Genomic DNA, 14217 nt, shown 5'->3' on the forward strand with positions numbered 1-14217 from the left:
CTGACTGTTCCTAATTAGTCCCTGCCTCTCCAAATGCCTGTAGATCCTGTCCCTCAGAATACCCTCTAACAACTTACCCACTACAGATGTCAGGCTCACTGGTCTGTAGTTCCCAGGCTTTTCCCTGCCGCCCTTCTTAAACAAAGGCACAACATTTGCTACCCTCCAATCTTCAGGCACCTCACCTGTAGCGGTGGATGATTCAAATATCTCTGCTAGGGGACCCGCAATTTCCTCCCTAACCTCCCATAACGTCCTGGGATACATTTCATCAGGTCCCGGAGATTTATCTACCTTGATGCGCGTTAAGACTTCCAGCACCTCCCTCTCTGTAATATGTACACTCCTCAAGACATCACAATTTATTTCCCCAAGTTCCCTAACATCCATGCCTTTCTCAACCGTAAATACCGATGTGAAATATTCATTCAGGATCTCACCCATCTCTTGTGGTTCCGCACATAGATGACCTTGTTGATCCTTAAGAGGCCCTACTCTCTCCCTAGTTACCCTTTTGCCCTTTATGTATTTGTAGAAGCTCTTTGGATTCACCTTTGCCTGATCTGCCAAAGCAATCTCATATCCCCTTTTTGCCCTCCTGATTTCTCTCTTAACTCTACTCCGGCAATCTCTATACTCTTCAAGGGATCCACTTGATCCCAGCTGCCTATGCATGTCATATGCCTCCTTCTTCTTTTTGACTAGTGCCTCAATCTCCCGAGTCATCCAAGGTTCCCTACTTCTACCAGCTAGGGCAATCCAAAACTAATCCCACTACCCTGCTCTCTTTCCATAGCCTTGTACCTTACTCTGCTTCAAATATTTATCCAATTTTCCTTTAAAAGAAGCAATAATTTACAAAACTTCTTTTAAATCTCCTTGTAGCCTTTGCTGCTCCAGTGGAAGTAGTCTCAGTATTTCAAGTCTCTCCTCATAACTAAGGTTTCCCATCCCTGGCATCATCCTAATAAATTTGCCCTCTACACTCTCTTATGACTTCAATGACCTCTCTATAATGAGGCGCCCAAAACTGCAAACAGTACTCTAACTGTAGCCAAATCAATGTTTTATATAAATTCATCATTACTTCTTAACTCTGTGCCTATTTATTAAACTTAAAATGCTATCAATCTTTTTAATGATTGCACTCACATTTTAAGGGAATTGGAACTTCTAGGTCTCTCTATTTATCTGCACCCTTCAGTGTCCTGGGTATACACCCAGTCCTTATTTTTCTTCTCCCAAAATATGTTACCTCATACTTATCCACATTAAATTGCATCTGCTACTTTCCTGCCCATTCTGCTAATCTGCCTCTTTTCCTGAAGCCAAACTTCCTTTTTTGTCATGAGCAATTTTCAAGATTGTGTTTCTCATATGCAAGCTCAAATCATCTATATATACCGAGAGCAAAAGTGGACCTAGCGGTGACTGTTGGAGTATGTCACTTCCAACCCCTCTCCAATTCAAGCAACATCTATTTACCCTAACTGTTTGTTTCCTGTCTGCCAATCAATTTTCTATCCATGCTGCTACATTTCCTCTTGTACTATACACCTGAATTTTTCTAACCAGTCTCTTGTGAGACACCTTAGTGAACATTTTCTGAAAATCCATCGATATTTCATTTTTTAAAATTCGTTCATGGGATGTGGGCATCTAATGCGGATATTAGACCGAAATGCAGAACCAGTTTAGAATTTTTTTTACAGTTTTAGAGTTCAGTTCTGTCTGAGCTGAACATTTTTATTGTTTGATAGTTAGGTTTCGAAACCAATTGTTAATTTGGGGTAATAAGAACAGAAAATGCTGGAAATACTCAGCAAGTCAGGCAGCATCTGTTGAGAAAGAAACAGAGTTACCGTTTCAGGTCAATGGCCTTTCATCAGAACTGGGGTTAATTTGGGGTTACGCTTGCCCTTGTTGTTTTGAAGCTAATTTAGGGTTACACTTGCCCCTCCTAACCCCACTTCCTTCTGTGTCCACCCCTGGAAAAAAAACTCTCCCCCAAGTCACTTGCAACTGCACTTTCAAATCCCCAACTGTCTAGCCTTTGGCCCTCCATTCACCACGACATTTCTGCAGCAACCAATAGGCTCAATCACACCCTCATCTCCACCTTTGATACCCTTGTCCCATTAAAACCCATTGCTCTCTCTCACCCTGGTTGTTCCCCTTGAGACAGCCCTCATCACTGCTTCCTTAAGTCCAAGGGACGCAGACTTGAACATTTTAATGGTTTAGCCATTCATCGCCAGATCTGGCTGGATCACATAAAGCACTATTGGGTCCTGCTCTCCTCTGCCAAAACTGCTCACTTTTCCAGGATCATTCTGGAATGCAAAGACAATCCCTGGCTCTTCTTCTCCATTACTGACCATCTTCTTAAACCCCTCTCCCAGCTCCCTCCATCTTCACTCCAATGAAAAGTGCAAGGAGCTCATGGACTTCCTTGTCACTAAGATTGAGACCATCCATTCAGCTGCCTCTGCCACTTCCCTCCCATCTCCTAGCCCACCAAGCCAAACCTCCCGTAAGGATTCCCCCTGCCCTAGCCATGAACTCGCTTCTTTCTCTAGTTTCTCTCCTATCTCCCCTCATTCCCTCTCTGAGCTCACCTTGACCATGAGACCCACATCCTGCTCCCTTGACCCTATTCCCACCAAACTGCTGACCACACAACTTCCCTTCCTGGCCCCCATGTTAGCTGATATTGTTAACGTTTCGCTCTCCTCAGGTACTGTCCCTCCTTCAAATCTGCCATCATCACCCCCCTCAAAAAACCCACCCGTGACCCCTCTGTCCTCGCAAACTATCGCCCCATCTCCCACCTCCCTTTCCTCTCCAAAGTTCTCGAATGTGTTGTCACCTCCCAAATCCGTGCTCGTCTTTCCCGCAAGTCCATGTTTGAATCCCTCCAATCAGGTTTCCGCCCCTGCCAAAGTACTGAAACGGCCCTTATCAAAGCCACAAATGACATCCTATGTGACTGTGACAGTGGTAAACTATACTTCCTCATCCTTCTCGACCTGCCCGCACACTTTGACACAGTTGACCACACCATCCTCCTCCAACGCCTCTCCTCCGTCGTCCAGCAGGGTGGGATTGCGCTCGCCTGGTTCCATTCTTATCTATCCAATCGTGGCCGGAAAATCACCTGCAATGGCTTCTCTTCCCACTCCCGCACCATTGCCTCTGGAGTCCCCCAAGGATCTATCCTTGGCCCCCTTCTATTTCTCATCTACCTGCTGCCCCTCGGCAACATCATCCCGGCAACGCTATTCAGATTCCACATGTACGCTGATGACACCCTGCTCTACCTCACCACCACCTCTCTCTACTCCTCCACTGTCTCTTATTTGTCACACTACTTGTCCGACATCCAGAACTGGATGAGCAAAAATTTCCTCCAACTAAATATTGGGAAGACCGAAGCCATTCTTGGTCCCCACCGCAAACTCCGTTCCCTAGCCACCGACTCCATCCCTCTCCCTGGCCACTGTCTACGGCTGAATCAGACCATTCGCAACCTTGGCGTCCTATTCGACCCTGAGATGAGCTTCCGACCACACATCCGCTCCATCACCAAGATCTCCTACTTCCACCTCTGTAACATCGCCCGTCTCTGACCCTGCCTCAGCTCATCTGCTGCTGAAACCCTCATCCATGCTTTTGTTACCCCTATACTTAACTATTCCAATGCTTTCCTGGCCAACTTCCCTTCTTCCACCCTCCATAAACTTGAGCTCATCCAAAACTCTGCTGCCTGTAACCTAACTCGCATCAAGTCCCGTTCTCCCATCACCCCTGTGCTCACTGACCTACATTGGCTCCCGGTCCGGGAAGGCCTCAATTTTAAAATTCTCATCCTTGTTTTCAAATCCCTCCATGGCCTCACCCCTCCCTATCTCTGTAACCTCCTCCAGCCCTACAACCCTCTGAGATCTCTGCGCTCCTCCAATTCTTGCCTCTTGCACATCCCCAATTTTAATCACTCCACCATTGGCGGCCGTGCCCTCAGCTGCCTAGGCCCTAAGCTCTGGAATTCCCTCCCTTAACCTTTCCGCCTCTCTGCCTCTCATCATCGCATCATTGTCCTGGCGGCAGTGTCAATATTCACTCCGTTTATTTATTATTGGATTGTTATCATTCAACGAGTGACTGACTAAAACATCAAGTTTAGCATTTTTTGAAAACATTACTTGAAAAAAAGTCCCATTAAATTTTAATAAAAATACATTAAAGGGCACTCATTCCTTGGATTAAAAAGTTAAATTGCTAACATTAGGAATTAAACAAACATTGACTGCTGCCAGCACTTCCAGTGTTTCTCTGTAGGGAGATTTACCCAGTACATTATGTTCAAATAACTTAGTTGTTTTGTTTAATTTATGTGAATTTTTTCAGGTTTATCTTATTTCTGACTAGTGATTCTGTGCAGATCTTTCTCATTTTACTATTTGTGGAAGCTTATGTCACTCTAGTTTCTGTCAATTAATGACTTCGTACTCCCAGCAGTTGGGTTGCTGGGCCCATTTCAGAGGTTATTAACAGTCAAACACATGTTGTGCAACTAGAGTTACACATGGGCCAGCCTAAGTGACATCAATAGGATAAGAGTGATCATGGGCCTTCTGAAGGAAGCTGAGGGAATCAGACCATCCAGACCATGGGCTTAAAAAGCAATTGTGTTTTCTGAACTTCATTTACTGCGTAAAGACGACTGTACATAAATACTAAGGAGCATACAGAGTCTTTTCGGATGTCGCCATCCCTTCTGCATTTGGTGCCAATTGAACATTTTCGCAATAGAAATTTGGTCAATAATGCAATTGCGAAAGATTTTAGCTAACGGTAATAGATGTTGTTTTACTCCAGAATAATATTTAATGTGGGAGCTTCATTTACTCATAAGCAGTTGTAAAAAATATCATTTAAATTAACTCTAAACTTAATATTTTATTATGTCATCGATCAGAACTGTAATAATGAATGAATACCTTGTTTACTGGGAAGGGAGAAAAGCAGAACAGCCAGATGCCAAGAGACATGAGAACATTTTTGCAGTGTAATGACATGTCCAAACATAATAACAGTATTCAGCAAACGCAGACCAGATATTTGTGTAGGGGCTGTATCTGCTTAAAAAGCCCAATATTTGCAAACTTTAAATTGACAGTGGTGATCTAACTTTTGTCCTGGTGAGCTGCTGACTTTTAAAATCTGAGTTAAAATGTTGCTCTTGTATTTTTTTCCTGCTCTAAAATATTACAGTTTGCACTATGTACAGTTTGTAAGGTGCAATGTAGGGAGTGTGGATTTATCTTGATTTTCAGTTATAGATTGTTTTTCTGGACTTTTCTGATATATAGATATTTTAAAGATCCTAACTACTAGCAAGTGGAGAATTTTTAAAAAACCTACGTGTAACATATGAGAAACTTGTGTTATTGCACCTTAGGTAATTCTAACCTAAATATTAGTGAGGAAAGAGTCTAAAATTTCCTCCTGGTCATATTGGCATCCTACAAAAAATAATTATGCGACAATGATTCACAACACGACTGTGATTTAATAAGGTTAGAAAGTCCTTCAAAATACTGCAATGGCTAGATTCCTGCAGTAAGGTCATTTTAAGAAACTCTTTGATAGGCTGCGACCTTTGCTGTAATGTGAATCATTTTTATATCATTCATTTTGTCCCATAAGAGTAATTTTAGAGAGTGTTGAATATACATAATGTTTTTTTGTACATATGTAGGAGGACATACAATAGTCTTTTAAAATCCAAATTTTAATTAAAAGCATTCAATAAAATAAATGTTAAACCTTCCACTCTTAATTCTATATTATTATTAAAGTCATGCAGTAAAATAATATCGATTAAACCCACTATTTTTGGAATGGAAATAGCAGTTTGATCATTTTATCACAGTTACCATTAAAGCTGTCATTGAACTTCAATATGTAAGCATAGTTTTGAAGAAATCTAAAGTAATTTAAGAAATAAGATTTTACTAACTTGGCAATTGTAGATAGGTTTCCATTGTGTTTGAGCAATGTAATCCTATGATGGAGCAATTCATAACTCTGGACTATTATATTGTAAAGTTATCACAAAACCAAAAATAATTTCTGTTACATATGTTAGTAATGAAATGTTGAAAATCAGGTTTTAATTGAGGAAGGAGGCTTTGTGTAAAGAGATAAAAATGCATCTTCTAAACATCGCTTGGGATTTGGGTTCAATCTGTAGCATAGGTTAGTTTGTAAATCAGTTCTGATAACACTGGGGCATCTTTGACCTTGTGTGAAGTTTAACTGTCACTAATTCTTGATCTCTTTTTCTTTCTTTGTTTTGTGACTTCACCTTCTTGCTTAGCAAATGGAAGTTCTAGCAGTAAGTGATGGTTCTTGACTTCTAGACATATTAACAGTGTCGCAATCGCAAACTTACCTTTGTTTGCCGCGTTTCCATTTGTAACCCTGCAATGTGTCTATCATCATTCATATATGTATAGATGTTACACAGCTGTCAAGGAATGCTTTGTGTTGCTTCCATGTTGTCTATGATGCCAGTCATACAACATCCTTGTAGCCTTTCATGTAAATAATTACTGAGAATTTCCTTTCATTGAACATCTATAGTAAGAATATTAAATTACATCCAGTTGTGAGTACTGAGGTAAATAACATTGTAAGTATCAAATTCTTGATCTTACAAACCACATATATGGCAAGTGGGCAGTGATTGTTCTTGACTAGTGCACGTACAGATAAGTACTGACAGCAGACTTCAGAAATTAGTTATATTTTTCTCCACACGTTGGCAATTTAAAAGAGAAATTAAAGTTGGTGATTTTTATATTAGTGGGCAGTGGTGAATCAAATGAAATGTAAATTTCAATATTAAAGTCTAATTTTTTTAAATCTCTACTCTCAAAATCCTTTTAGGAAACCAAAATTGTAGTTTGTGCTGAATATAGGTATTCTACAAGATTTTTTTAAAAAAGCTAACTTAAAATAGGCCTATTTTTCTATCAAACAATTTAGGCTATGAACATTTCTTAGTTTTAAATTTCAAATTTAAATATAGTATGACTGAAATATATAAAGTATTACCTTTGTTGTCTTCTACACAGGAATATTTTCATTTCAAATCAGTAATCAAGGTCTCGAATTTAAAATATGTGTAAGTTCAGACAAGCCAAGTTTAAGGTTGTATGGTTTGCATACCCTTAAAGAAAACCACATTTCTGTGATGATTTATGTTCTATTATCAGATTTAAGAATTCTTTATTTTCCATCTAAATTTATTAGCTTTGATAAGCATGGTAGAGTGATGGTGAAAATTATTTTCTTTCTTTAAATATAGAATGTGCAAATCCTTATCCAGTAATAATTAATTTAAATTTGGAATAAAGTAAATCTTTTAAAATCATAGAGGCTAGTTTATTTTTCTTCCAGTATGTAAAACTTACTAAAAAGTACATTAATATGGAAATAGATATATGTGGAGAATAATCAGTGAATTGTACTGTTGTTGAAAATCGTTCTTGTTTCTCACTGTTTGCATCACGTACTGTGGTTTATGCGTTTCTGTACCAAAAAGTATTTAAGATGTTTCCTAGGAACTTTTGGCAGCATGAATAAAACAATGCAATGACATTAAATATACACAACTTATTATTGAGTTTGGCATTTAATAACTTGGTTCAGTTGTTTTGTTCAAGCAGTAATTTTGCTCAGAAAGTCTATTATATGTCATATTGAAACATTGTAGTAAATTGAACAATTATGAAACCACACATTACAGGAATGAAATAGCCAAAAATGTTTTTTTATTTAGTAAATCTGTCTCAAATGTGTTTTTAGTATGACACTAACATTTTAGCAATTAAAGTATGTACAGTATTTTATATTGACAGTCTCTTTAACACGTTGTAGTGATTTGAGTTTGAAGATAAATGCTGCGGCTCATCATAGCTGTTGATTTGATCTGAAAATGCTAAATCTACTTGGCTGAAAAGATGTCGCATGTAAAAAAAATAGTTTATCACTGTTGTTCAATTATTAAGGTCAATGGGCAGGAACAGAGATTGTTGCCTGGTGATGTAATAAAGCACATGCAGCAGCTCTAAAATGAGTGAAAACATTCACATATGAATGATTTGATTCATTGAGGTTCATCCCCCTGGTACCCTCACTCTCCAAGTCTAGCTTCCAATTGCATTTGTCTATACTATCTTGCCTGGCAAATTATTTCAAATATTTATTACCCTTTGAATGAAGAACTTTTTCCTAATATCCATCCCAAATTTACTTTTCACTAATTACAATTTTTGACCTCTGGTCCTACTGGTCTAACATACTTTGAAGTAATATTCTGGTTTTGCCTTATCAGTACAATTTGACATTTTATATACCTTGATGAGATTCCCTCCCCACCTCCCCTTGACATTCAACGGCATTACCATCACCGAATCCCCCACAATCAACATCCTGGGGTTCACCGTTGACCAGAAACTTAACTGGACCAGCCATATAAATACTGTGGCTACGAGAGCAGGTCAGAGGCTGGGTATTCTGCGGCGAGTGACTCACCTCCTGACTCCCCAAAGCCTTTCCACCATCTACAAGGCACAAGTCAGGAGTGTGATGGAATACTCTCCACTTGCCTGGATGAGTGCAGCTCCAACAACACTCAAGAAGCTCGACACCATCCAAGATAAAGCAGCCCGCTTGATTGGCACCCCATCCACCACCCTAAACATTCACTCCCTTCACCACCGGCGCACTGTGGCTGCAGTGTGCACCATCCACAGGATGCACTGCAGCAACTCGCCAAGGCTTCTTCGACAGCACCTCCCAAACCCGCGACCTCTACCACCTAGAAGGACAAGGGCAGCAGGCCCATGGGAACAACACCACCTGCACGTTCCCCTCCAAGTCACACACCATCCCGACTTGGAAATATATTGCCGTTCCTTCATTGTCGCTGGGTCAAAATCCTGGAACTCCCTTCCTAACAGCACTGTGGGAGAACCGTCACCACACGGACTGCAGCGGTTCAAGAAGGCGGCTCACCACCACCTTCTCGAGGGCAATTAGGGATGGGCAATAAATGCCGGCCTTGCCAGCGACGCCCACATCCCGTGAACGAATAAAAAAATATATATTCTTTGCTCCACAGTGTAGAGATTGAATTTCTCTCGTATTTTCTCATAGTTCATTCCCTTTACAATTGAGATCATTTTTGGTGCTCTTAATCAATTTTTTTGTTTGATAACACTCCTGGAACGTTTTACTACATTAAAAGTACTATATTAATGCAAGTTGTTGTTGTTCTCTGGATCCTCCCAAGTACATGAATGTCCCTTTTGTAGCGCGGTGACCAATTGAACACAATACTGCAAGTTCTGCTAGTGTATATATTGTAAAGTCAGTTCTTTAAAAATAAGTAAAAAGTTATAATGAAACTATTATTGACCAAAGGCTTGAGCCATTATTAAACTATTAACTGTACATCATCTCATATTTGCAAAGCTTGTTTTAAAAAATCTTAAAAGATCTCCCAGAATTTTTGTGTACTAATGATCAAACAGAAATGTTGGTTCCGATTGTAAATATATTTTGCTAAAGAAGTATGTTAAAGAAATATAGTAGCAATTAATAGGCACTTTATCAGTTTATTAAATTACAATATCAGTTTATTAAATTACAATATCAATAAGGTGTTGATAGCTAAACATTAACTTTCAGCTCCATTACTAACAAAACTTGTATATAATGCATTCTAGATTATGTCAACATATAAAGTGCTGTAACTCTGATTGTGCAAAGTACCTACAGCTGGTGTATTTATTAACACCTCCACTAACCTAACCATTTGCAGTGTAATTGTCAACTATTATATTTGTGATTTGTTTTTCTGAAGTTAATTCATGAGAATTGTTATAGACTTGACTTTACACCTTTGGAGATGATATCCAAATGATGGTTTGATGAACAGGTTGCTGTTGTGTAGCAAAGAAGGCAGAGAACTTAAGGTTGTAAATGCGCGTGGATCTAATGTAAATTATGGAAATTGGTCTTGAATACGTTGTTTCGTGTTTTATTGGGTGATAGTTGATTTTTATCTTAAATGCAATTTGTTGTTACCTGTGCTAATCTTTGAGAAGCCTTATCCTCATTACTTCCTTTTATATGTACAACTGTTAAGGGCTATGCTTATTTTCAATATTCTTTAGGCAGCCCTCCACCCGTTCTATTTCTGTTGATTCATGAATGTTCTAAGCAAGTATGTACTAATTATGTCATCGATATGGCATGAAAGAATTAGTTTGCCCAACAGTGAGAGAGGACCAAAATAATACACACAGTTCAAACAGCAAGTTTACTGAAGCACCCTATGTTAATAGCTGTATCTACTGCTGTTAAATCAGCTTCCTGGCACTATTGAGCTCAGTAATACTCCTCTGCCAGTTCTTCATTTTCCTCAAAAATGTACAAGAAAATCAGCAGGAACAGAAAATCAAAAGGGTTTTAAAGTTAACCACAATTCTTTTTAACTGTTTCACTTTTCAAAGAGGTAGTGATGATGAGTTCCAATAAACCTACATGTCTTCAGAGTCTTCTGGAGCAAGTAAATGCTTCCCTAGACAATGTTCACAAATTTAATGACTGTTCAAGGTAGAAGTAGCTAGATTCCTATTATTGTGAGAACTGGGACAGGATCAACCTTGTGGAATCCCTATTGAAAATGTGTACTGGCTCAGCATGTGTGAATTTTATCAGGATCTATCATAATCTATTCGAACAAGGTTGCATTTACAAAGATTATCTGTGGCCAAGAGCTCATTGATATCAAGAAACGGCTGAGTGCACTGGATACAGCAAAGGCTATGGGCCCCGACAACATCCCGGCTGTAGGGCTGAAGACTTGTGCTCCAGAACTAGCCGCGCCTCTAGCCAAACTGTTCCAGTACAGCTACAACACTGGCATCTACCCGACAATATAGAAAATTGCCCAGGTATGTCCTGTCCACAAAAAGCAGGACAAATCCAGTTCCCGCCCCATCAGTCTACTCTCAATCATCAGCAAAGTGATGGAAGGTGTTGTCGACAGTGCTATCAATTGGCACTTACTCATCAATAACCTGCTCACTGATGCTCAGTTTAGGTTCCGTCAGGACCACTCGGCTCCAGACCTCATTACAGCCTTGGTCCAAACATGGACAAAAGAGCTGAATTCTAGAGAGAGTGACTGCCCTTGACATCAAGGCAGCATTTGACTGAGTGTGGCACCAAGGAGCCCTAGTAAAATTGAAGTCAATGGGAATCGGGGGGAAAACTCTCCAGTGCCTGGAGTCATGCCTAGCACAAAGGAAGATGATAGTGGTTGTTGGAGGCCAATCATCTCAGCCCCAGGACATTGCTGCAGGAGTTCCTCAGGGCAGTGTCTTCAGCTGCTTCATCAATGACCTTCCCTCCATCATAAGGTCAGAAAAGGGGATATTCGCTGACGATTGCACAGTGTTCAGTTCCATTCGCAACCCCTCAAATAATGAAGCAGTCCGTGCCCGCATGCAGCAAGACCTGGACAACATCCAGACTTGGGCTGATGAGTGGCAAGTAACATTCGTGCCAGACAAGTGCGAGGCAATGACCATCTCCAACAAGAGAGAGTCTATCCCCCTCCCCTTGACATTCAACAACATTACCATCGCCAAATCCCCCACCATCAAAATCCTGGGGGTCACCATTGACCAGAAACTTAACTGGACCAGCCACATAAATACTGTGGCTACAAGAGCTGGTCAGAGGCTGGGTATTCTGCGGTGATTGACTCACCTCCTGACTCCCCAAAGCCTTTTTACCATCTACAAGGCACAAATCAGGAGTGTGATGGAATACTCTGCACTTGCCTGGATGAGTGCAGCTCCAACAACACTCAAGAAGCTCGACACCATCCGGGACAAAGCAGCCCACTTGATTGGCACCCCATCCACCACCCTAAACATTCACTCCCTTCACCACCGGCACACTGTGGCTGCAGTGTATACCATCCAAGGCTTCTTCGACAGCACCTCCCAAATCCGCGACCTCTACCACCTAGAAGGACAAGGGCAGCAGGATCATGGGAACAAGACCATCTGCACGTTCTCCTCCAAGTCGCACACCATCCCGACTTGGAAATATATCGCCGTTCCTTCATTGTCGCTGGGTCAAAAGCCTGGAACTCCCTATCTAACAGCACTGTGGGAGAACCTTCACCTCACCTGAAGTGGTTCAAGAAGGCGGCTCACCACCACCTTCTCGAGGGCAATTAAGGATGGGCACTAAATGCTGACCTCACCAGCGACGCCCACATCCCATGAACAAATAAAAAAAACAATTCATTAAGATTAATATTGGATATATACTTGAAAATGAGAGCTATGGAGAAAGAGCAAGGGAATGATTGGATAGCTCTTCCAAAGACCCGGCACGGACACGATGGGCCAAATGACCTCCTTTGGTGCTGTATGATTCTATGATTAAAGTAAATGTTTGGAATTTAGTCATTTCTTGAAACAAATCTCCATTTGTCCTGACTAGAAGACACTTTTCAGCAAAGAAGCTATTTATTCCAATTTTTTTTTAATGGTGAATGGAGAATGTTGTATCGTTCACAGAAATTCTAAACCGAATGACTAATAAGACATTGAGGAATAGTTTTGTCAATTTTGTATGATTACTAAAATCATTGGATAAGAACAGAAATAGTTGTCTAATGATGGTGTAAAGCAATTATTGCAGTATTTGCAAAATGAGTGAAACGTCTCCCATTTTTAAAATATGTAGAAAGTAATAAGAAACCAATATTGACCAGAGGCTTGGAACCTTAAGGTAAGCTTTTGTTCTTACCAGCTGCAGAAGCAAATGGGCATGCAGTGATGGGACGTCATAGCACACTCTTGGTTGTTTCTGTAACCTTCAGGTCAGTTTTCATTTACCTAATAATCATTGAGTGTAGTCAGATTATGTTACATTATAATCCCTTGTAAAAATCATAAAATCAAATAAAGATTGTAAACTCAATTAGCTTAGTACTTAAGGTGTCTTGAAGGCGCCACATATGCATAGGAGTAATACTTTGTAGATATCAGTTCAACAGTGGGATTTAAAATTATTTTGAGGAAAATATGTGGACTGTTGACTTTTTTCTGAATGTCATGGATTTCATTAATTTTTCACTTACTGTTAAATAACAGTCTTTCACAGTAATGCTGGCTGCTTTGTGTCAGATGTACTTGTGAGCTGATTTTTGCTTTTTGTACTGAAGCTGTAACTGTGACTAGTGCAAGGTTCAGCTTTCACCTGCCTTTCATCAGCTTTACATTGTATCAGCTCATTTTAGGCTGAAATTTCCACTGTGCAACTAGTAAGTAACCATCTTTAATATTTCATTGCAGAAAGCTGATTGTGATTAATCTTCAAGTTATTTCATGTGCAGTAAGCTGAGTAGGATGCTAATTTATCTACATTTACTCTTTTTAGGAGCTAGAGCTGTGCCGAAGGCTGTACAAACTGCATTTCCAACTACTGCTCTTGTATCAAGCCTACTGCAAACTCATTAGTCAAGTAGACACCATCAAGCAAGAGGCTGAGGTAACTTTTGAGTAATTTTTGCATTTAGGGCAGAAATCCTGTTCTGTATGCCTTGTCTTGATTTACCTATATATGAAAAAACTGTTGAAAAAACTGTCTGTTATCACCAGCATTGTTCTGTGAATTATAAATGCGACTTCATTTCGAGGACTTCATTTCCACATCGTTCACCTGAGGAAGGAGGTAGCCTCCGAAAGCTTGTGAATTTAAAATAAAATTGCTGGACTATAACTTGGTGTTGTAAAATTGTTTACAATTGTCAACCCCAGTCCATCACCGGCATCTCCACATCATACCTATATATGAAGCATTGTTATATCCTGCTGAATAAATATATTCACCAGAGCCTTTGCTATCTCCCCTCTGACTTCTTTTAACAGACTAGGGTGCATGTCATCAGGGTTTGATGACTTATCCACCTTGAGTTCTGTTGTGGATAACTTTTTCAGAACCAATTCCTTTTCTACAATTATCTCTAACAATTGTTCCAGATCCTCCTCTAAACCTGTGTTCTCACTTCTACCATAATTTGTAAAAATTGATGCAAAATATTTATTTAACATC

The 14217-nt window shown here is 39.9% G+C and overlaps 1 protein-coding gene across 19 annotated transcripts in view; it reads left to right on the forward strand.

The window, feature by feature from the left end:
• The window catches only part of fryl (furry homolog, like), a 450071-nt gene that overhangs the window by 425123 nt on the left and 10731 nt on the right, over positions 1–14217 (forward strand). For 15 of the 19 annotated variants that reach the window (XM_067987951.1, XM_067987806.1, XM_067987841.1 and 12 more), the window contains 2 exons: positions 6383–6400; positions 13543–13653. In XM_067987951.1, coding sequence (XP_067844052.1) covers positions 6383–6400; positions 13543–13653 — 129 coding nt within the window. The remainder of the gene's footprint in view (positions 1–6382; positions 6401–13542; positions 13654–14217) is intronic. The other 4 variants (XM_067987858.1, XM_067987875.1, XM_067987918.1 and 1 more) reach the window with 1 other exon arrangement.

This window comes from Heptranchias perlo, chromosome 1 (assembly GCF_035084215.1).
Source record: "Heptranchias perlo isolate sHepPer1 chromosome 1, sHepPer1.hap1, whole genome shotgun sequence".
NCBI classification, from domain to species: Eukaryota; Metazoa; Chordata; class Chondrichthyes; order Hexanchiformes; family Hexanchidae; genus Heptranchias; species Heptranchias perlo.